The sequence below is a fragment of the Balaenoptera physalus genome (genome assembly GCF_965194825.1).
Source record: "Balaenoptera physalus genome assembly, chromosome: 18".
Taxonomy (NCBI): Eukaryota; Metazoa; Chordata; class Mammalia; order Artiodactyla; family Balaenopteridae; genus Balaenoptera; species Balaenoptera physalus.
In genome coordinates this window covers 81,334,303-81,347,973 of record NC_138899.1, presented here as the reverse complement: position 1 = coordinate 81,347,973, position 13,671 = coordinate 81,334,303, and the positions used below count along the sequence as shown (strand labels likewise).

Here is a 13,671-nt window from a genome sequence, read left to right as displayed (position 1 = left end):
GAAAAAAACAAATTTGTACATATAGTGAAAAAACTATGACAAAATGCTAACAATCAGTGAATGTAGATAACATTTATATTAACATTAAAGGATTGTTTTAAAGGGAAAATATCTTTCTCTAAACTGAAATTAAAACAAGACACTTTTGGGGCTTCCCTGGTGGCGCAGTGGTTGAGAATCTGCCTGCCAATGCAGGGGACACGGGTTCAAGCCCTGGTCTGGGAGGATCCCACGTGCCGCGGAGCAACTGGGCCCGTGAGCCACAACTACTGAGCCTGCGCGTCTAGAGCCTGTGCTCCGCAACAAGAGGCCACGATGGTGAGAGGCACACGCACCGCGATGAAGAGTGGCCCCCACTTGCCGCAACTAGAGAAAGCCCTCACACAGAAATGAAGACCTAACACAGCCATAAATAAATAAATAAATAAAATTTAAAAAAAAAAAAGTTAAGGATGTACCTCACATATCTTATTAAAAAAAAAAAAAAACAAGACACTTTTTCCTCCTTCTAAGGAAGCAACTCCAACATCATCTTTAGGGTATCAGTTGGAAAACAGTAAGAACAGACCACTATATCTTCATTTAAGTTAACCTGCAATGACCTTTAAAAAAACAAACAAACAAAAAAAAAAGGGAAAGGGAAAAAAATTTGAAAAGTGAGCACCTATCATTATGCCTCCTCAATTCCTGCGAGCTCCAGGCATGAGCACCTCTGCTGCTCTAGGTGTGATTCTAATGTTTAAAGATGTGGACATACCTTTATTATCATAGGTGAAGCTTTTTAATTTCCCCTTTTTTCTATTTTTCTGCCTCTTTTGTAATTTCAAAACAGCACAGATATATAATTTACACATACTTTTGCATACTGTGTGGTAATCATTATATATACTGTGTACAAGGCCATTTACCTAAAGCCATGTGTAGTATACAACATTTTATGACAATTTAAAGGTATTTTCAAGAAAAATCTTGATTACACAAGATGTCTACATTTAGAAACTAAATCCCTATGATACCACTCCTATAAATCACTTGTATTACCTCAGATATCTGAGATACAGTCAGTCCATCAGTAAATATTTGATTACCTAACAGGTACCAAGACTGCAGTTGGGGCTAGGGATACAATGATAAACAATCCCTGAAAGTCTTCTCAGAGACCCACCGCCTCCAAAAAAATGAGTAAACAAAAGAACCATTTTAAGACCTAAGAAGAAAAAACGATGCTGTCAGAAAGAATAACAGAGGGGCCACTTTAGATAACGCAGTCCAGAAAATCCTCTCCATAAAGCGACACTTCAGCTGAGAGCAACTATTCGAACAGCAGGGAGAAGAGCATCCCGAGCTCCATGAGAATGTTTAACAACAAAGGACCTGAGCAAGGAGAGTCTACAGAAAGAAGAAACCACTCCACCTGCAGCACAGTATAAGAAGCAAGGGAGGGCTTCCCTGGTGGCGCAGTGGTTGAGAATCTGCCTGCCAATGCAGGGGACACGGGTTTGAGCCCTGGTCTGGGAAGATCCCACATGCCGCGGAGCAACTAGGCCCGTGAGCCACAATTACTGAGCCTGCGCGTCTGGAGCCTGTGCTCCGCAACAAGAGAGGCCGCGATAATGAGAGGCCCGTGCACCGCAATGAAGAGTGGCCCCCACTTGCCGCAACTAGGGAAAGCCCTCGCACAGAAACGAAGACCCAACACAGCCATAAATAAATAAATAAATAAATAAAATTTTAAAAAAAGCAAGGGAGAGACTTCCCTGGCGGCACAGTGGTTACGAATCCGCCTGCCGACGCAGGGAACGTGGGTTTGATCCATGGTCCTGAAGATAAGATCCCACATGCCGCATAGCAACTAGGCCTGTGTGCCACAACTACTGAGCCCACGCGCCTAGAGCCTCTGCTCTGCAATTAGAGAAGCCACAGCAAAGAGAAGCCCGCGCACCACAATGAAGAGTAGCCCCCGCTCCCCGCAACTAAAGAAAGCCCATGCACCGCAACGAAAACCCAATGCAGCCATAAATAAATAAATTTACTTAAAAAAAAAAAAAGAAGCAAGGGATTTGGCATCAGACTAAACTCCACCATTTATTTGCTGTGCAATCTTAAGCAAATTACTTAACATCTCTGGGCCAATTTTCTCACCTGAAAAATGGAACAAATAATAACCAGTGTTGTTCTGGAAATCCATGAAATAAGACACATAAAATGTTCAACACCTTGCCCATTCCCTCAAAATTGTTTATAAATTATTCTAAAAGCTACCTGTAAGAAACAGTTAAATATTTACCAATGCCTGGCTATGACTTTAAAAAACAGCAATTAATCAAAGCCTGCAGTGGAAAAAACATACTAACCACACACCTTGCCTACTGCTTTAGTCCTTGCCTTCCTTCACTCTTTAAGTAACTATTACAAGCTTACTACGTGGCCAAGAAATATCAGAATACAAATGTTAGGATTATAGGCCAGACAAAGTCCCTGCCCTAGTGGAGCTTATATTCTACCGCAGAGAAAGACATGCAAGTTAACACTAAGTGCTATGAAGAAAAATAAATCGGAGAGTAAAGCATCAGGCTATTTTAAGATAAAACAGTCAGCTTCCCTGAGGAGATAACATCTTAGCGAAATGTGAATAAAATGCAAGAGCAAGGCCTGTGATGATCTGGAGAGAGAGCACCTCTAAGGAAAGGGAACAAGACCCAAGTCTCTGAGAGAACAAGTTGGCAGAGCTGTAATTCATGCTACATCTGCTATAAAACAGTTTTAGCACAAATGCTTAACTGTCAAAAACAAACTGAAAAATGCTTTACAAATCACCAAACGAAGCTCCTTGTGGCCAGGAAACAATTTTTTTTACATTGTCTTTGTATCCAATTCCCCAAATCCTAAAATATTTGAATGATCCCAATCAACAGCACAAGTGCCAGAGGTGGGCACAGTATCAGATAAAAGAAATCAATTCAGTAATCAACTAAGGAACTTTTACACCAAATTCAGTCTGAAGACTAAGTAAGAATGCATATCCAGAGCTTTCTTGTGGGCAAACTGAAAGGAAAGACATGTTAATATGGCAACAGGTTTAATGACCATCATAATTACTTTAAAATATTTTTAAGTAAATGGAGAGATACATCACATTCGTGGATTGGTAAAGGTTGATAGAAGATGTTAATGTTCCCCAGAATGATCTGTAAACTCAAAGCAATTCCAATCAAAAGCCCAGCAGATTATAAACAGAAACTAACACACCATTGTAAAGCAATTATACTCCAATAAAGATGTTTAAAAAAAAAAAAAGGCCCAGCAGAATTTTTTTTAATTGACAAGCTGATTTTAAAACCAGTAAGGATATACAAAGAAATGATAATAACCAGAACAATTGTGCAAAAAGAATGAAGTTGGATGATACTATCTGACTTCAAAGCTTAGAATAAGGTAATTAAGAAAGTACAGTACTGGTGTAATAGACATACTGATCAATTAAACAGAAAAGAGTACAGATTTTTTTTCCAGTTTTTTGATAAAGGTAAAAGGTAACAAAGGGGAAATCATAATCTTTTCAATTAATAGTGCCAGAACACCCAGATATCTATGACAAATAAATAAACTGTTACCTCCCATCATACTCAATACGAATCACAGGTTTAAATAAAAAGCTATAAAATTTCTCCAGAAAACATGAGAAAGCTTTGCTACCTGAGGAAAGGCAAAGATATCATACAAGGATTCAAAAAGAACAAAGCATGAAAGAAAATAAATTAATAAACTGGACTTCACAAAATATAAAAACTTCTGCCTTTGAAAAACACTATTTAAAAAATTAAAAAGCAAACCACAGACTGGGAGAAATAGTCTTAATACAGACCTGTACCCAGATTTGTTAATAATGTAAGACAAACAAGTCAATTAAAAAACAGGCAAAAAATGTCAACAGACATTTCACAAAACACACAAAAATAGCCAAAAAGCACATGAAAAGATGCTCATCATTGGTCATTAGGAAAATAAAACTTAAACCACAATGAGACACCACTACACTCACTAGAATATCTAAAAGGCTGAAAATACGAAGTGCTGGTGAGGACATGATCAACTAGAACTCTCTCATTCATTGCTGGTGGGAATGTAAAATGGTACAAACATTTTGGAAAACACTTTGGCAGTTTCCTATAAAGCTGAACATATGGTCATTTACTCCTAAGTATTACCCAAGCCACATGAAAGCATAATGTTCACAAGAAGCTTTGTACACAAATGTTCATAACAGCTTTATTCACAATGGCCAGTAGTTGGAAGCAACCTGAACATCCACCCACAGGTCACCGGACAAAGTTGTAACTCAGCCATAAAAAGGAACAAAATACTGATACAGTGATATGGATGAAATCTCATAAACATGCTAAGCAAAACAAATCAGACATGAAAGAATACACACTATTTAATTTCATTTCTATGAAATACAAGAAAAGACAAAACTAATTTATAATAACAAAAAGATCAAGAGCGGTCTAGGCAGGGATAAGATGCTCTAGGCAGGGATAAGAGGTGGGGAGTCACTGCAAAAGGACACAAAGGAACTTTTGTTGGATGCTGGAAATGTTCTATATCTTGACTGTGGTAGTAGGTTACATGACTACATACATACATTTTTAAAAACTCACTGAGCTCTACATGCAAAATTGGGTGCATTTTAACACATGTAAATTATACTTCAAAGTTGATTAAAATGTCATTCATTCATTAAACGTAACATTTTGCTTTGCACACAATAGACGTTCAGTAAGTTGAACAAAAATTGTAATACAAAACATTCCTGAGATTCATGTAGAATGGATCAGTACACTGAAGTCTGAATAAAGTATGACTCCTGACGGTACATAAATATACCCTATTTGTATTCACTGAGTACTTACTCAACACCTACTTACCACATGCCAAGGCAACATACAGAATGCACTACAAATAAAGAAGTGAGAACAGAGAGAAGCCCATGTGTAACTGTAGAGAAGAATGACAAGACGTTTAAACTCACGTTGTTAGCAAGAATGCCCCATCACCACATCTCTCCAGAGCCTTTCGTGCAGGAGGTTTTGCTGCGAATTCCACAAAGCCTTTTCCCGTAGCTCTACCACGGTCATCCACGACAACCACAGCTTTCTCTACTGGACCAAACTGGGAAAATGCTTGCTCTAGAAGCTCATTGGAGACAACCGGAGAGAGGTTCTTGACAGTTAAGGCTGCTCCATGTGTAGCAAAACGAATTCGGAGAGGTCTACTCTTCAAAATGGTGCCATCCAGCTCTGCTTTTGCAATTTCAGCCAGTGTTCTGGACTCCTTTTTAGGAAGAAAAAAATCACCTTTTAAAAATTACAGTAACAAAAAATTTTAAATAGTGGTTTGTTTCTAGGGAGGAGAGCTGGGCAGCTTTAGAAAATGACTGATAAGGTCATTTTGTTTTTGTGTCTTTCAATGATGGTATCACATGCATTTTATTAATATTTTAAAGATAATTAATTTTCAACATTTTAAGTAGAAAGTTCCAACCTCAATGTCGTGTAAAAAGTCATCACTTAAAGATGATCTACTCATAAACAAATTACCAGCTATTAAATATTCAAAGTAGTATCTTTGATAAATCTCCTACATGTATTAAAAGAAACACATAATTGCTTTTTGAGACCGATTACCAGTTACTAGAAACTATTACTGAAAATATATTAATTCTCTATACACTCCATGGTTCTGATATTTGTATCTTAATAAAGCATACCACCTCTCCAATGCCAGACAAATCCCCTTCCATTTTTATTTCCATTTCTCTTTTATATTATCTGTAAAAAACTACTATCAGGTGTTATTAATCACCTCTTCTGAAATACTTTCATGGGCCACACATTTCTCACCACTACAGTGAGAGAAGCAAACACACATTCATGGGCTGTAAGGGTTCTCTCCCAAAAAAAGAGTTCTATCCATTATACAGAAAAGTGCACATACACTTATTATAAACTAGAAAATATGTTCATTGCTGAAACTACAAGAGAACTTCCTTCTTGAAGAATTCAAAGTTGGTATAAAACATAGGCATCTAAAACAACAAACTAGTTAACTTACTACAAGTATGTTCTTTTTGTGCTGTGAAAACTTCCCTGCAAAAACTGAAAGAGGCTTTATATGCATTTGTGAGAAAAGTACAAATGTACTTTCTTATGAAAAGTCTTAAGGTCACAATAGCTTTTTATTCAATCCCTAAAATGTTCACAACAGTTTTAAATTACTGCACTTAAGCAAAAATCTACCTACAGAACTAATTTTACAAAGACAAATGAACCTAACCTTTTTATAGATATTCAAAATGGCCATTTTGTTTATTACTCTTAACTTAGTAACAGTAGTAGTAGTACCAGCAAACATTTCACGAATATCTAACAAGGGATATGTCCTTTGCAGCTAAGATGTCAGGTAATCCAGCAACTCTGAGAGGCAGATTTTAGGAATAGAGTCTTGAATTAAAATGCTGTCATACATATAACTGCGAATGGGAAGAAACGTGAGGAAATTTCATGGGGTGATGATAACATCTTGATCTAAAATCATGAAACCATACAGTTAAAATTTGTGCATTTCATTATATGTAGATTTCAAATACCTTAAAAAACAATATTGGACTCTAGTTAATGATAAGCATGCTGAAGTGTTTAAGATTCATGGACTGATGGATGGATGGAGATAAGAGATAAAGAGATATGTGAAAAAAAACACAGCAAAATTTAATTGTAGAATCTAGGCATTGAGTGTATGAATGTTCATTTCTATACTCTGAAATTATTCATAATAGTATGTTTGTGGGCAGGGGAATAGAGAGAGCCTGGTGAGGACTTTGTAAAACTGTCAAGTGTTTCTAGAGGGCATCTCCTGTTCAGATTCAGTCAGACATAGTGACAATGTCACGTATCTTCTTTTTTTCAGGATGAGCAAGAAATCTCCATTTTTATGTTAAATCAAGTACTTTTTTACTGTTGGCAACAAATTCAATTTTTAATACTTTCTGGCCAAATAAAATGTTTATGCTGTCAGGAATTTTCAATGCCACAGTCCATCTTCAAAGTTTATACTTTTTATGGTTTTAAATGGTTCTACATCAGGGTTCCCCAATCTCAGCACTAGTGGCATTAGGGGCAAGAGAGTTCTTATTGTGGAGGGCTGTCCCGTGCATTGTAGGATGTTTACGCTAGTAGAACCACCCCCCAGTTTGACCACCAAAAATGTCTCCAGACATTGCCAAATGTCCCCTGGGAAGCAAAACCACTCCATGTGAGAACCACTGCTCCAAATGTGTACCAAAGTAACTGTAAAGTCAATTAAAATTATGTATTTGAAATGAATCAAAGATTTCTTTACTTCATAGCTCCCGATGACAATAAGATAACTTTTATTAAGTGGTTACTACATGCCAGCCATTCATTCCTCCCCCCATATATATACATATACACACACGTGTGTGTGCACTATCTTTCATTATCCTTACCAACAATCTAGTAAAGTGTGTTTTGTTACTATCCTCACTTCGCATATGGGGAAACAGGCTTATAAAGGTTCAAAGTAACTTGTCCAAGATCACACACAAATGCTGATTTCAATCTATACAAAATTCACAACCTCCATCACCATAAATACAGCCTTCCAGCTGGTATCCCTGCATCACTCTTCATAAAACGTAAAACTACAGGTTCTTAACTGAAAGGAATACAAAAAACAAACAAAAAGAAACTTACATGACTACCCCAAAACAGAGACTGCTTCAACTAGGGTCTAATGATTTCCACTGGCTCCACTTTCACTTTCCAACAGCTCTTTCCAAAGCACATGATCTTTTCTCCCATTGTTTACTAATGGTGAAAATTCCCCACCGCAAGAGTACTAATAAGTTAATAAGTATAAGGAAATACACTGATGCAAAATGAAAAAATCCTTGTGGTCATTCAGTAAAGTTGTTTAAGTAGCCTGCAGTACATTCATACTGTGAAATACAATGTGGTCATTAAAAAGAATCTAGTGCCATGAAAAGATGTTGAAGATGTTTATATTAAATGAAAAACTCAAAGCACAATAAAATGTGTATGGTACAATTTGATTTTTATGGAAAAATTACACAATGTTTAACAGTGATCATGTTTAGTAAATGTACTAAGGTAGGGAAGATCTGCTAATGTTAGAATTGTAATTAAGAGAATGTCCCTGAAATAAAAGATGACTTCAAAGTATATGCTGGGCAGGCCCATTACATTCTCTGCTACGTCTCCTCTAATATTTGAACGTTCTATAAGAAGCACATATCATTTCATAATTAAACATAAAAAAGCTAGAGGAGGGGGTTTAGTCCCCAATGACTGACTAAAAGTAAATTCAGTTGATTTTAATTCTTTAATTAGAACAATGGTTCTCAAACTTTAACAAGTATCAGAATAACATCGAAGGGTGGTTAAATCTCAAAATTGCTGGGCCCCAACCCCAAATCTTCTGATTCAGTAGATCAAGGGTGAGGCCCTAGAATTTGCTTTTCTAACAAATTCCCAGTGAACAATTTTTGAGATGGTTTAGGGTCAGCACTGCTAGCATGAATGGCAGGGAAAATAATTTAAGTGGACTTCTGCTTACACTAGGAAGAGATCTGAAGTTACTGGATGGGGACCAACCACACTTCTGTGAATCACTGCTCCAGAAATCTGGTTTACTAAAGCTAAAAGTAGGGGAAAATAAAAGCAGAAACCAAGTTCCAGTCACACTAATGACAGTTTTAGCTACAGTAAACTTGCTTTAAAATGAACTACAACTTTTCAGTTAATTTATCCAATCTAAATTGTCAGTAACCATCCAAAACCTAAAAAGCAGAGTCTGGGTCTAAAATTCCACAAAATGTGTCCAAAATACACACAGTCTTTCTCATCGCTCATGTACCATGGACTCACAATCTGGGTTAGAACCTCACGAGTAGCTGCCACTTAAATTCTTTTCCCCACCATTACATACACCATCTCAAAAATGTTGCCTCACCTCATCAATTAACTGGAAAACTACAATTAACTAGAAATAAATTAAACATTAACTACTGAACAAGTAAAAAGAATTCCTAAAAACACAAATCAGATCAAATTATACCACTATTTTAGAGCCACTACACCACCAGTACACACTATAGCCACCATACCATTACTTATATTCAGATCAGGTATGCACTATGATTTTTCTAAGTAGAAAAAAATACATAATAACTCAGAAATATTTAAAGCTCTTAAATCTACCTGTTAAACACAGAGTTCGGATTAAACAGTAAAATTATCCATGAAGTAAATCTCATAAACTAAATTCTGATTTCCAACTGACAAATTTTTAACATTCCTACACAAAAATTTAGGGTGATGAAGTCTAGAGGAGCATATCTCAAAGGAGCGGACAACAGCAGCCCTTCTCACCTCCCCATTTCATAATCCCATAATTTTTTTAAAGAAAAGAAAAGCGAGGACCTGTATTTTCCAATATAGTAGCCACAAACCACATGTGGCTATTTAAATTAAGAATAAAAATACAGTGTGAAAAAAAATAAAAAATAAAAATGGGGAAACTGAGAAAAAAATTACAAAAAAAAAATTAATTAATTAAGAATAAATAAAATTTAAAAGTCAACTCCTCGGCCACAACAGCCACATTGCAAGTGTTGAACACTCACATACGGCCAGTGGCTATTCTACTGGACAGTGCAGACACACTGAGGGAGGAAGAATTTTTAGTAGCTTTAAAATTAGGAAGGAAAAAGATTTTTCCACATCAAAAAAGAAATGTTTATTGGCTTAAGTATAAGGCTTCCAAAACAGGGAAATGCAGCCTTACCATTCTTCCTCCAGAATGTCGACTTCAAATAGAACAAGATGGTGCCAGAGGCCAAAGATTGTGAAAATGTTAAATAACACCCTTCTGGAAAGTTTACTAAAAGTTGCCTATAATACGTTATTGTATAAGTCTAAAACCCTAACTTCCTTTAAGATAAATTTTGGGGCTTCCCTGGTGGCGCAGTGGTTGACAGTCTGCCTGCCAATGCAGGGGACACGGGTTCGAGCCCTGGTCCGGGAAGATCCCACATGCCGCGGAGCGACTAGGCCCGTGAGCCACAGCTACTGAGCCTGCGCGTCTGGAGCCTGTGCCCCGCAACGGGAAGGGCCGCGATAGTGAAAGGCCCGCGCACCGCAATGAAGAGTGGCCCCCGCTTGCCACAACTAGAGAAAGCCCTCGCACAGAAACGAAGACCCAACACAGCCATAAATAAATAAATAAATAAAGTAGCTATTAATTAAAAAAAAAAAAAAAAAAGATAAATTTTGGATTTACGTTAAAAATAATTTTAGCAAGTGAAAGGCTGTTTCTCTAATGTCCAAAGAATAATTAAACATACTTATAATTTTATGTTCAAAATGCCAATTATTAAACTTGAATTTTAAGAAAATGTCTAACCCTTCTCTTGAAGCCATTTAGATCTTCAAATGTTCTAACACTAGTGTCACTGAATTATAATCAGTTTTCTCTACATATTAAAATTTTGCCTTTGTCTACTCACGGAGAGAACTCGATTTTGAAAGTTTAAGTTCCAAAAAGAAAGCTTCGGGAAACTGCAATGAACATAAAATTTGAGGATCAAACTAGAAAGACAACAGACACAAAACCCACTTATTTATATAAAACGGCCTCCCTCTAAGAAAGATATTCTGTTGGGGGAAAAAAAATCCATCTAAACACGAATTACATTAACGCTGTGTAAGCGACACTGCGAGCACAAAGCACACAGAAAAACCTAATAAAGTAGCTCTTTTGTCCTGTAAGTGTAAACTCACTGCTCAAATTTCTTTTAAAGATAATTAGGGAGGCACAGTTTATGCATGATGTCGGAAAACCTATTAAGGTTCAGACTGAAAAGGGGTAAAATATGTGCTATTCTAGTATCACAATGTATAAGCGAGACATAAAATAGCGTAAGTCCTCGTGGGAAGCACCCTCACACGAGGCACGCGCTGAGGGGAGGAGAGGGGAGGAGAGGGGAGAGGAGGGGAGGGGAAGCGAGGGGAGGGGAGGCGAGGGGAGGGGAGGCGAGGGGAGGCGAGGGGAGGGGAGGGGAGGCGAGGGGAGGGGAGGCGAGGGGAGGGGAGGCGAGGGGAGGCGAGGGGAGGGGAGGCGAGGGGAGGGGAGGGGAGGCGAGGGGAGGGGAGGGGAGAGGAGGCGAGGGGAGGGGAGGCGAGGGGAGGCGAGGGGAGGGGAGGGGAGGGGAGGGGAGGGGAGGCGAGGGGAGGCGAGGCGAGGCGAGGCGAGGGGAGGCGAGGGGAGGCGAGGGGAGGGGAGGGGAGGGGAGGCGAGGGGAGGGGAGGGGAGGGGAGGCGAGGGGAGGGGAGGGGAGGCGAGGGGAGGGGAGGGGAGGGGAGGGGAGGCGAGGGGAGGGGAGGCGAGGGGAGGGGAGGGGAGGGGAGGGGAGGGGAGGGGAGGGGAGGGGAGGGGAGGCGAGGGGAGGCGAGGGGAGGGGAGGCGAGGGGAGGGGAGGGGAGGGGAGGCGAGGGGAGGGGAGGGGAGGGGAGGGGAGGGGAGGGGAGGGGAGGCGAGGCGAGGGGAGGGGAGGCGAGGGGAGGGGAGGGGAGGCGAGGGGAGGGGAGGGGAGGCGAGGGGAGGGGAGGGGAGGCGAGGCGAAGGGAGGGGAGGCGAGGGGAGGGGAGGAGAGACGAGGGGAGGCAAGGGGAGAGGAGGAGAGGGGAGGGGAAGCGAGGGGAGAGGAAGCGAGGGGAGGGGAGGCGAGGGGAGGGGAGGCGAGGGGAGGGGAGGCGAGGGGAGGGGAGGCGAGGAGAGGGGGGACGAGGGGAGGGGGGACGAGGGGAGGGGGGAGGAGGGGGGAGGGGAGGAGGGGGGAGGGGAGGGACGACCTCTCGGTCCCCGGGTCCCCGCGCCCCGCCCCCGGCCGCCCCTCACCAGGCGGATGAAGCCGAAGCCGCGGTCGCGGTTGATGAACACCTCGCTGGGCTCGCCGTAGCGCTCGAACAGCCGCTTGAAGTCGTCCTCGGTGATGTCCGTGGGCAGGTTCCCCACGAAGAGGCGGCAGCGCTGCGTGTACGTCTTCTCACCCGGCTTGAGGAAGCTCTTGATGTCGATGGTGAAGCCGCCCTCCTCGGCCGGCCGGTCCTCGGCGGGCACGGCGGGCGCGGGCGGCTCGCCGGGAAGGGCGAGCGCCATGGCCGCCGGCTCGCCCTCGCCGGCCGCCGACTCCAGAGCGCGGAGGCGCGCCGGGTTCTTCTCGATGCGCACTTGCTTCAGGTTTCCTCTCAGCATCATCTCAGCGCGTGCCCCCCCCAGGACCCGGCCTAGAGCTCGACCTGCGTGTCGATGTCCGCGCACAGAACCGGGGTCGGGAAGGACGCGCTCGAGGACGCCGCCAGCCCGCCGCCCGCACTCACGCCCCGGCCGCTCGCCCAAGATGGCGCCGCCACAACCGCGGTGGGAAGGAGAGACGCCGCACAAGCCCCGCCCCTCCGCCGAAGCCGCGCCGGGGCCAACGCGCCTGCGTACTGCTGCGCCCACGGCGCCCTGGTGGCGCGCGCATGCGCACCGCTCTGCGCGCGTCCCTGTTTGCAGCCTTCCCACGGCTGAGAGGAAGGCAGATCCCTAACCCCGTAGGTAACAGTGATGTTGGAAGTTGCAGCAGTGTGTGAAAACGCAGTGATTCGGGAAATATCCACATTCTCTTAGATGCCCAGCTCAATTTTCAATGACAGCAGAAAGTGAAAACTTGCAGATTTTATACATAGCATTGAATAACGAGGTATTTCCCAGTGATTGAAACAAGTAAAAACACATTTCTGCCCTTTTCAAGAGCAAGTTTTTATTATATTTCCTAATGAAAAATCCAATTCTATAACATGATTGTGGTGTTGATTATTCACCTCAGAGAAGGACTCCGTGAACACCTATGGACCACACCCTAGGACAGGGTCATCAAACGTTTTCTGCAAAGCGCCAGATGGCAAATATTTTAAGATCTTCAAGCCATAATCTGGGTCGGCCAAACTACTCAGTTCTGCCCAGTACAGCTCCCGGCACGTGGTAGGTCTTCATTGAGTATTAAAAAGAAATGAATTCACAGTCACTTTACAAAACCGTTCAGCAGTTTCTCGCGAACTTAAACAAATGCTTACTTTAGAACAGCAATCCCTCTCCTGTTCAACTGAAATGAAAACTTGTGTTCACACAAAAACCTGCATGAAAATGTTCATAGGGCTTTATTTGTAATCAATGAAAACTGGAAACAACCCAAATGTCCAACTGGTGAATAGACTAACAGTGGTACATTCATATAATAGAATATATTCAGCAATAAAAAGGAATAAACTCCTGATAGACGCAATAATGTGACTCAGAGGCTGCATACCGAATATATGACATTCTGGAAAACTAGCTACAGAACACAGATCAGTGGTTGCCAGGAGCTGGGAGGTAGCGAGGGGTTGACTAAGTAGAGATACAGAGAAGTTTTTGGGAAGATAGAAGTACATCTTGGGACTTCCCTGGCAGACCAGTGCTTAGGACTCCACGCTTTCATTGCCGTGGCCCCGGGTTCAATCCCTGGTTGGGGAACTGAGATCCTCC

At 41.8% G+C, this 13,671-nt stretch overlaps 1 protein-coding gene across 9 annotated transcripts in view; it reads right to left on the bottom strand.

Annotated features, from left to right (window-relative positions):
- The window catches only part of PSPC1 (paraspeckle component 1), a 96,029-nt gene extending 83,486 nt beyond the window's left edge, over positions 1-12,543 (bottom strand). For 6 of the 9 annotated variants that reach the window (XM_082435125.1, XM_082435127.1, XM_082435128.1 and 3 more), the window contains exons 1-2: positions 12,001-12,542; positions 5,033-5,334 (exon numbers count right to left, since the gene is read on the bottom strand). In XM_082435125.1, coding sequence (XP_082291251.1) covers positions 5,033-5,334; positions 12,001-12,360 — 662 coding nt within the window. In that variant the 5' untranslated portion in view covers positions 12,361-12,542. Of the gene's footprint in view, positions 1-5,032; positions 5,335-12,000 lie in introns of all 9 variants that reach the window. The other 3 variants (XM_082435123.1, XM_082435122.1, XM_082435121.1) reach the window with 2 other exon arrangements.
- Between the last annotated feature and the right edge of the window lie 1,128 nt (positions 12,544-13,671).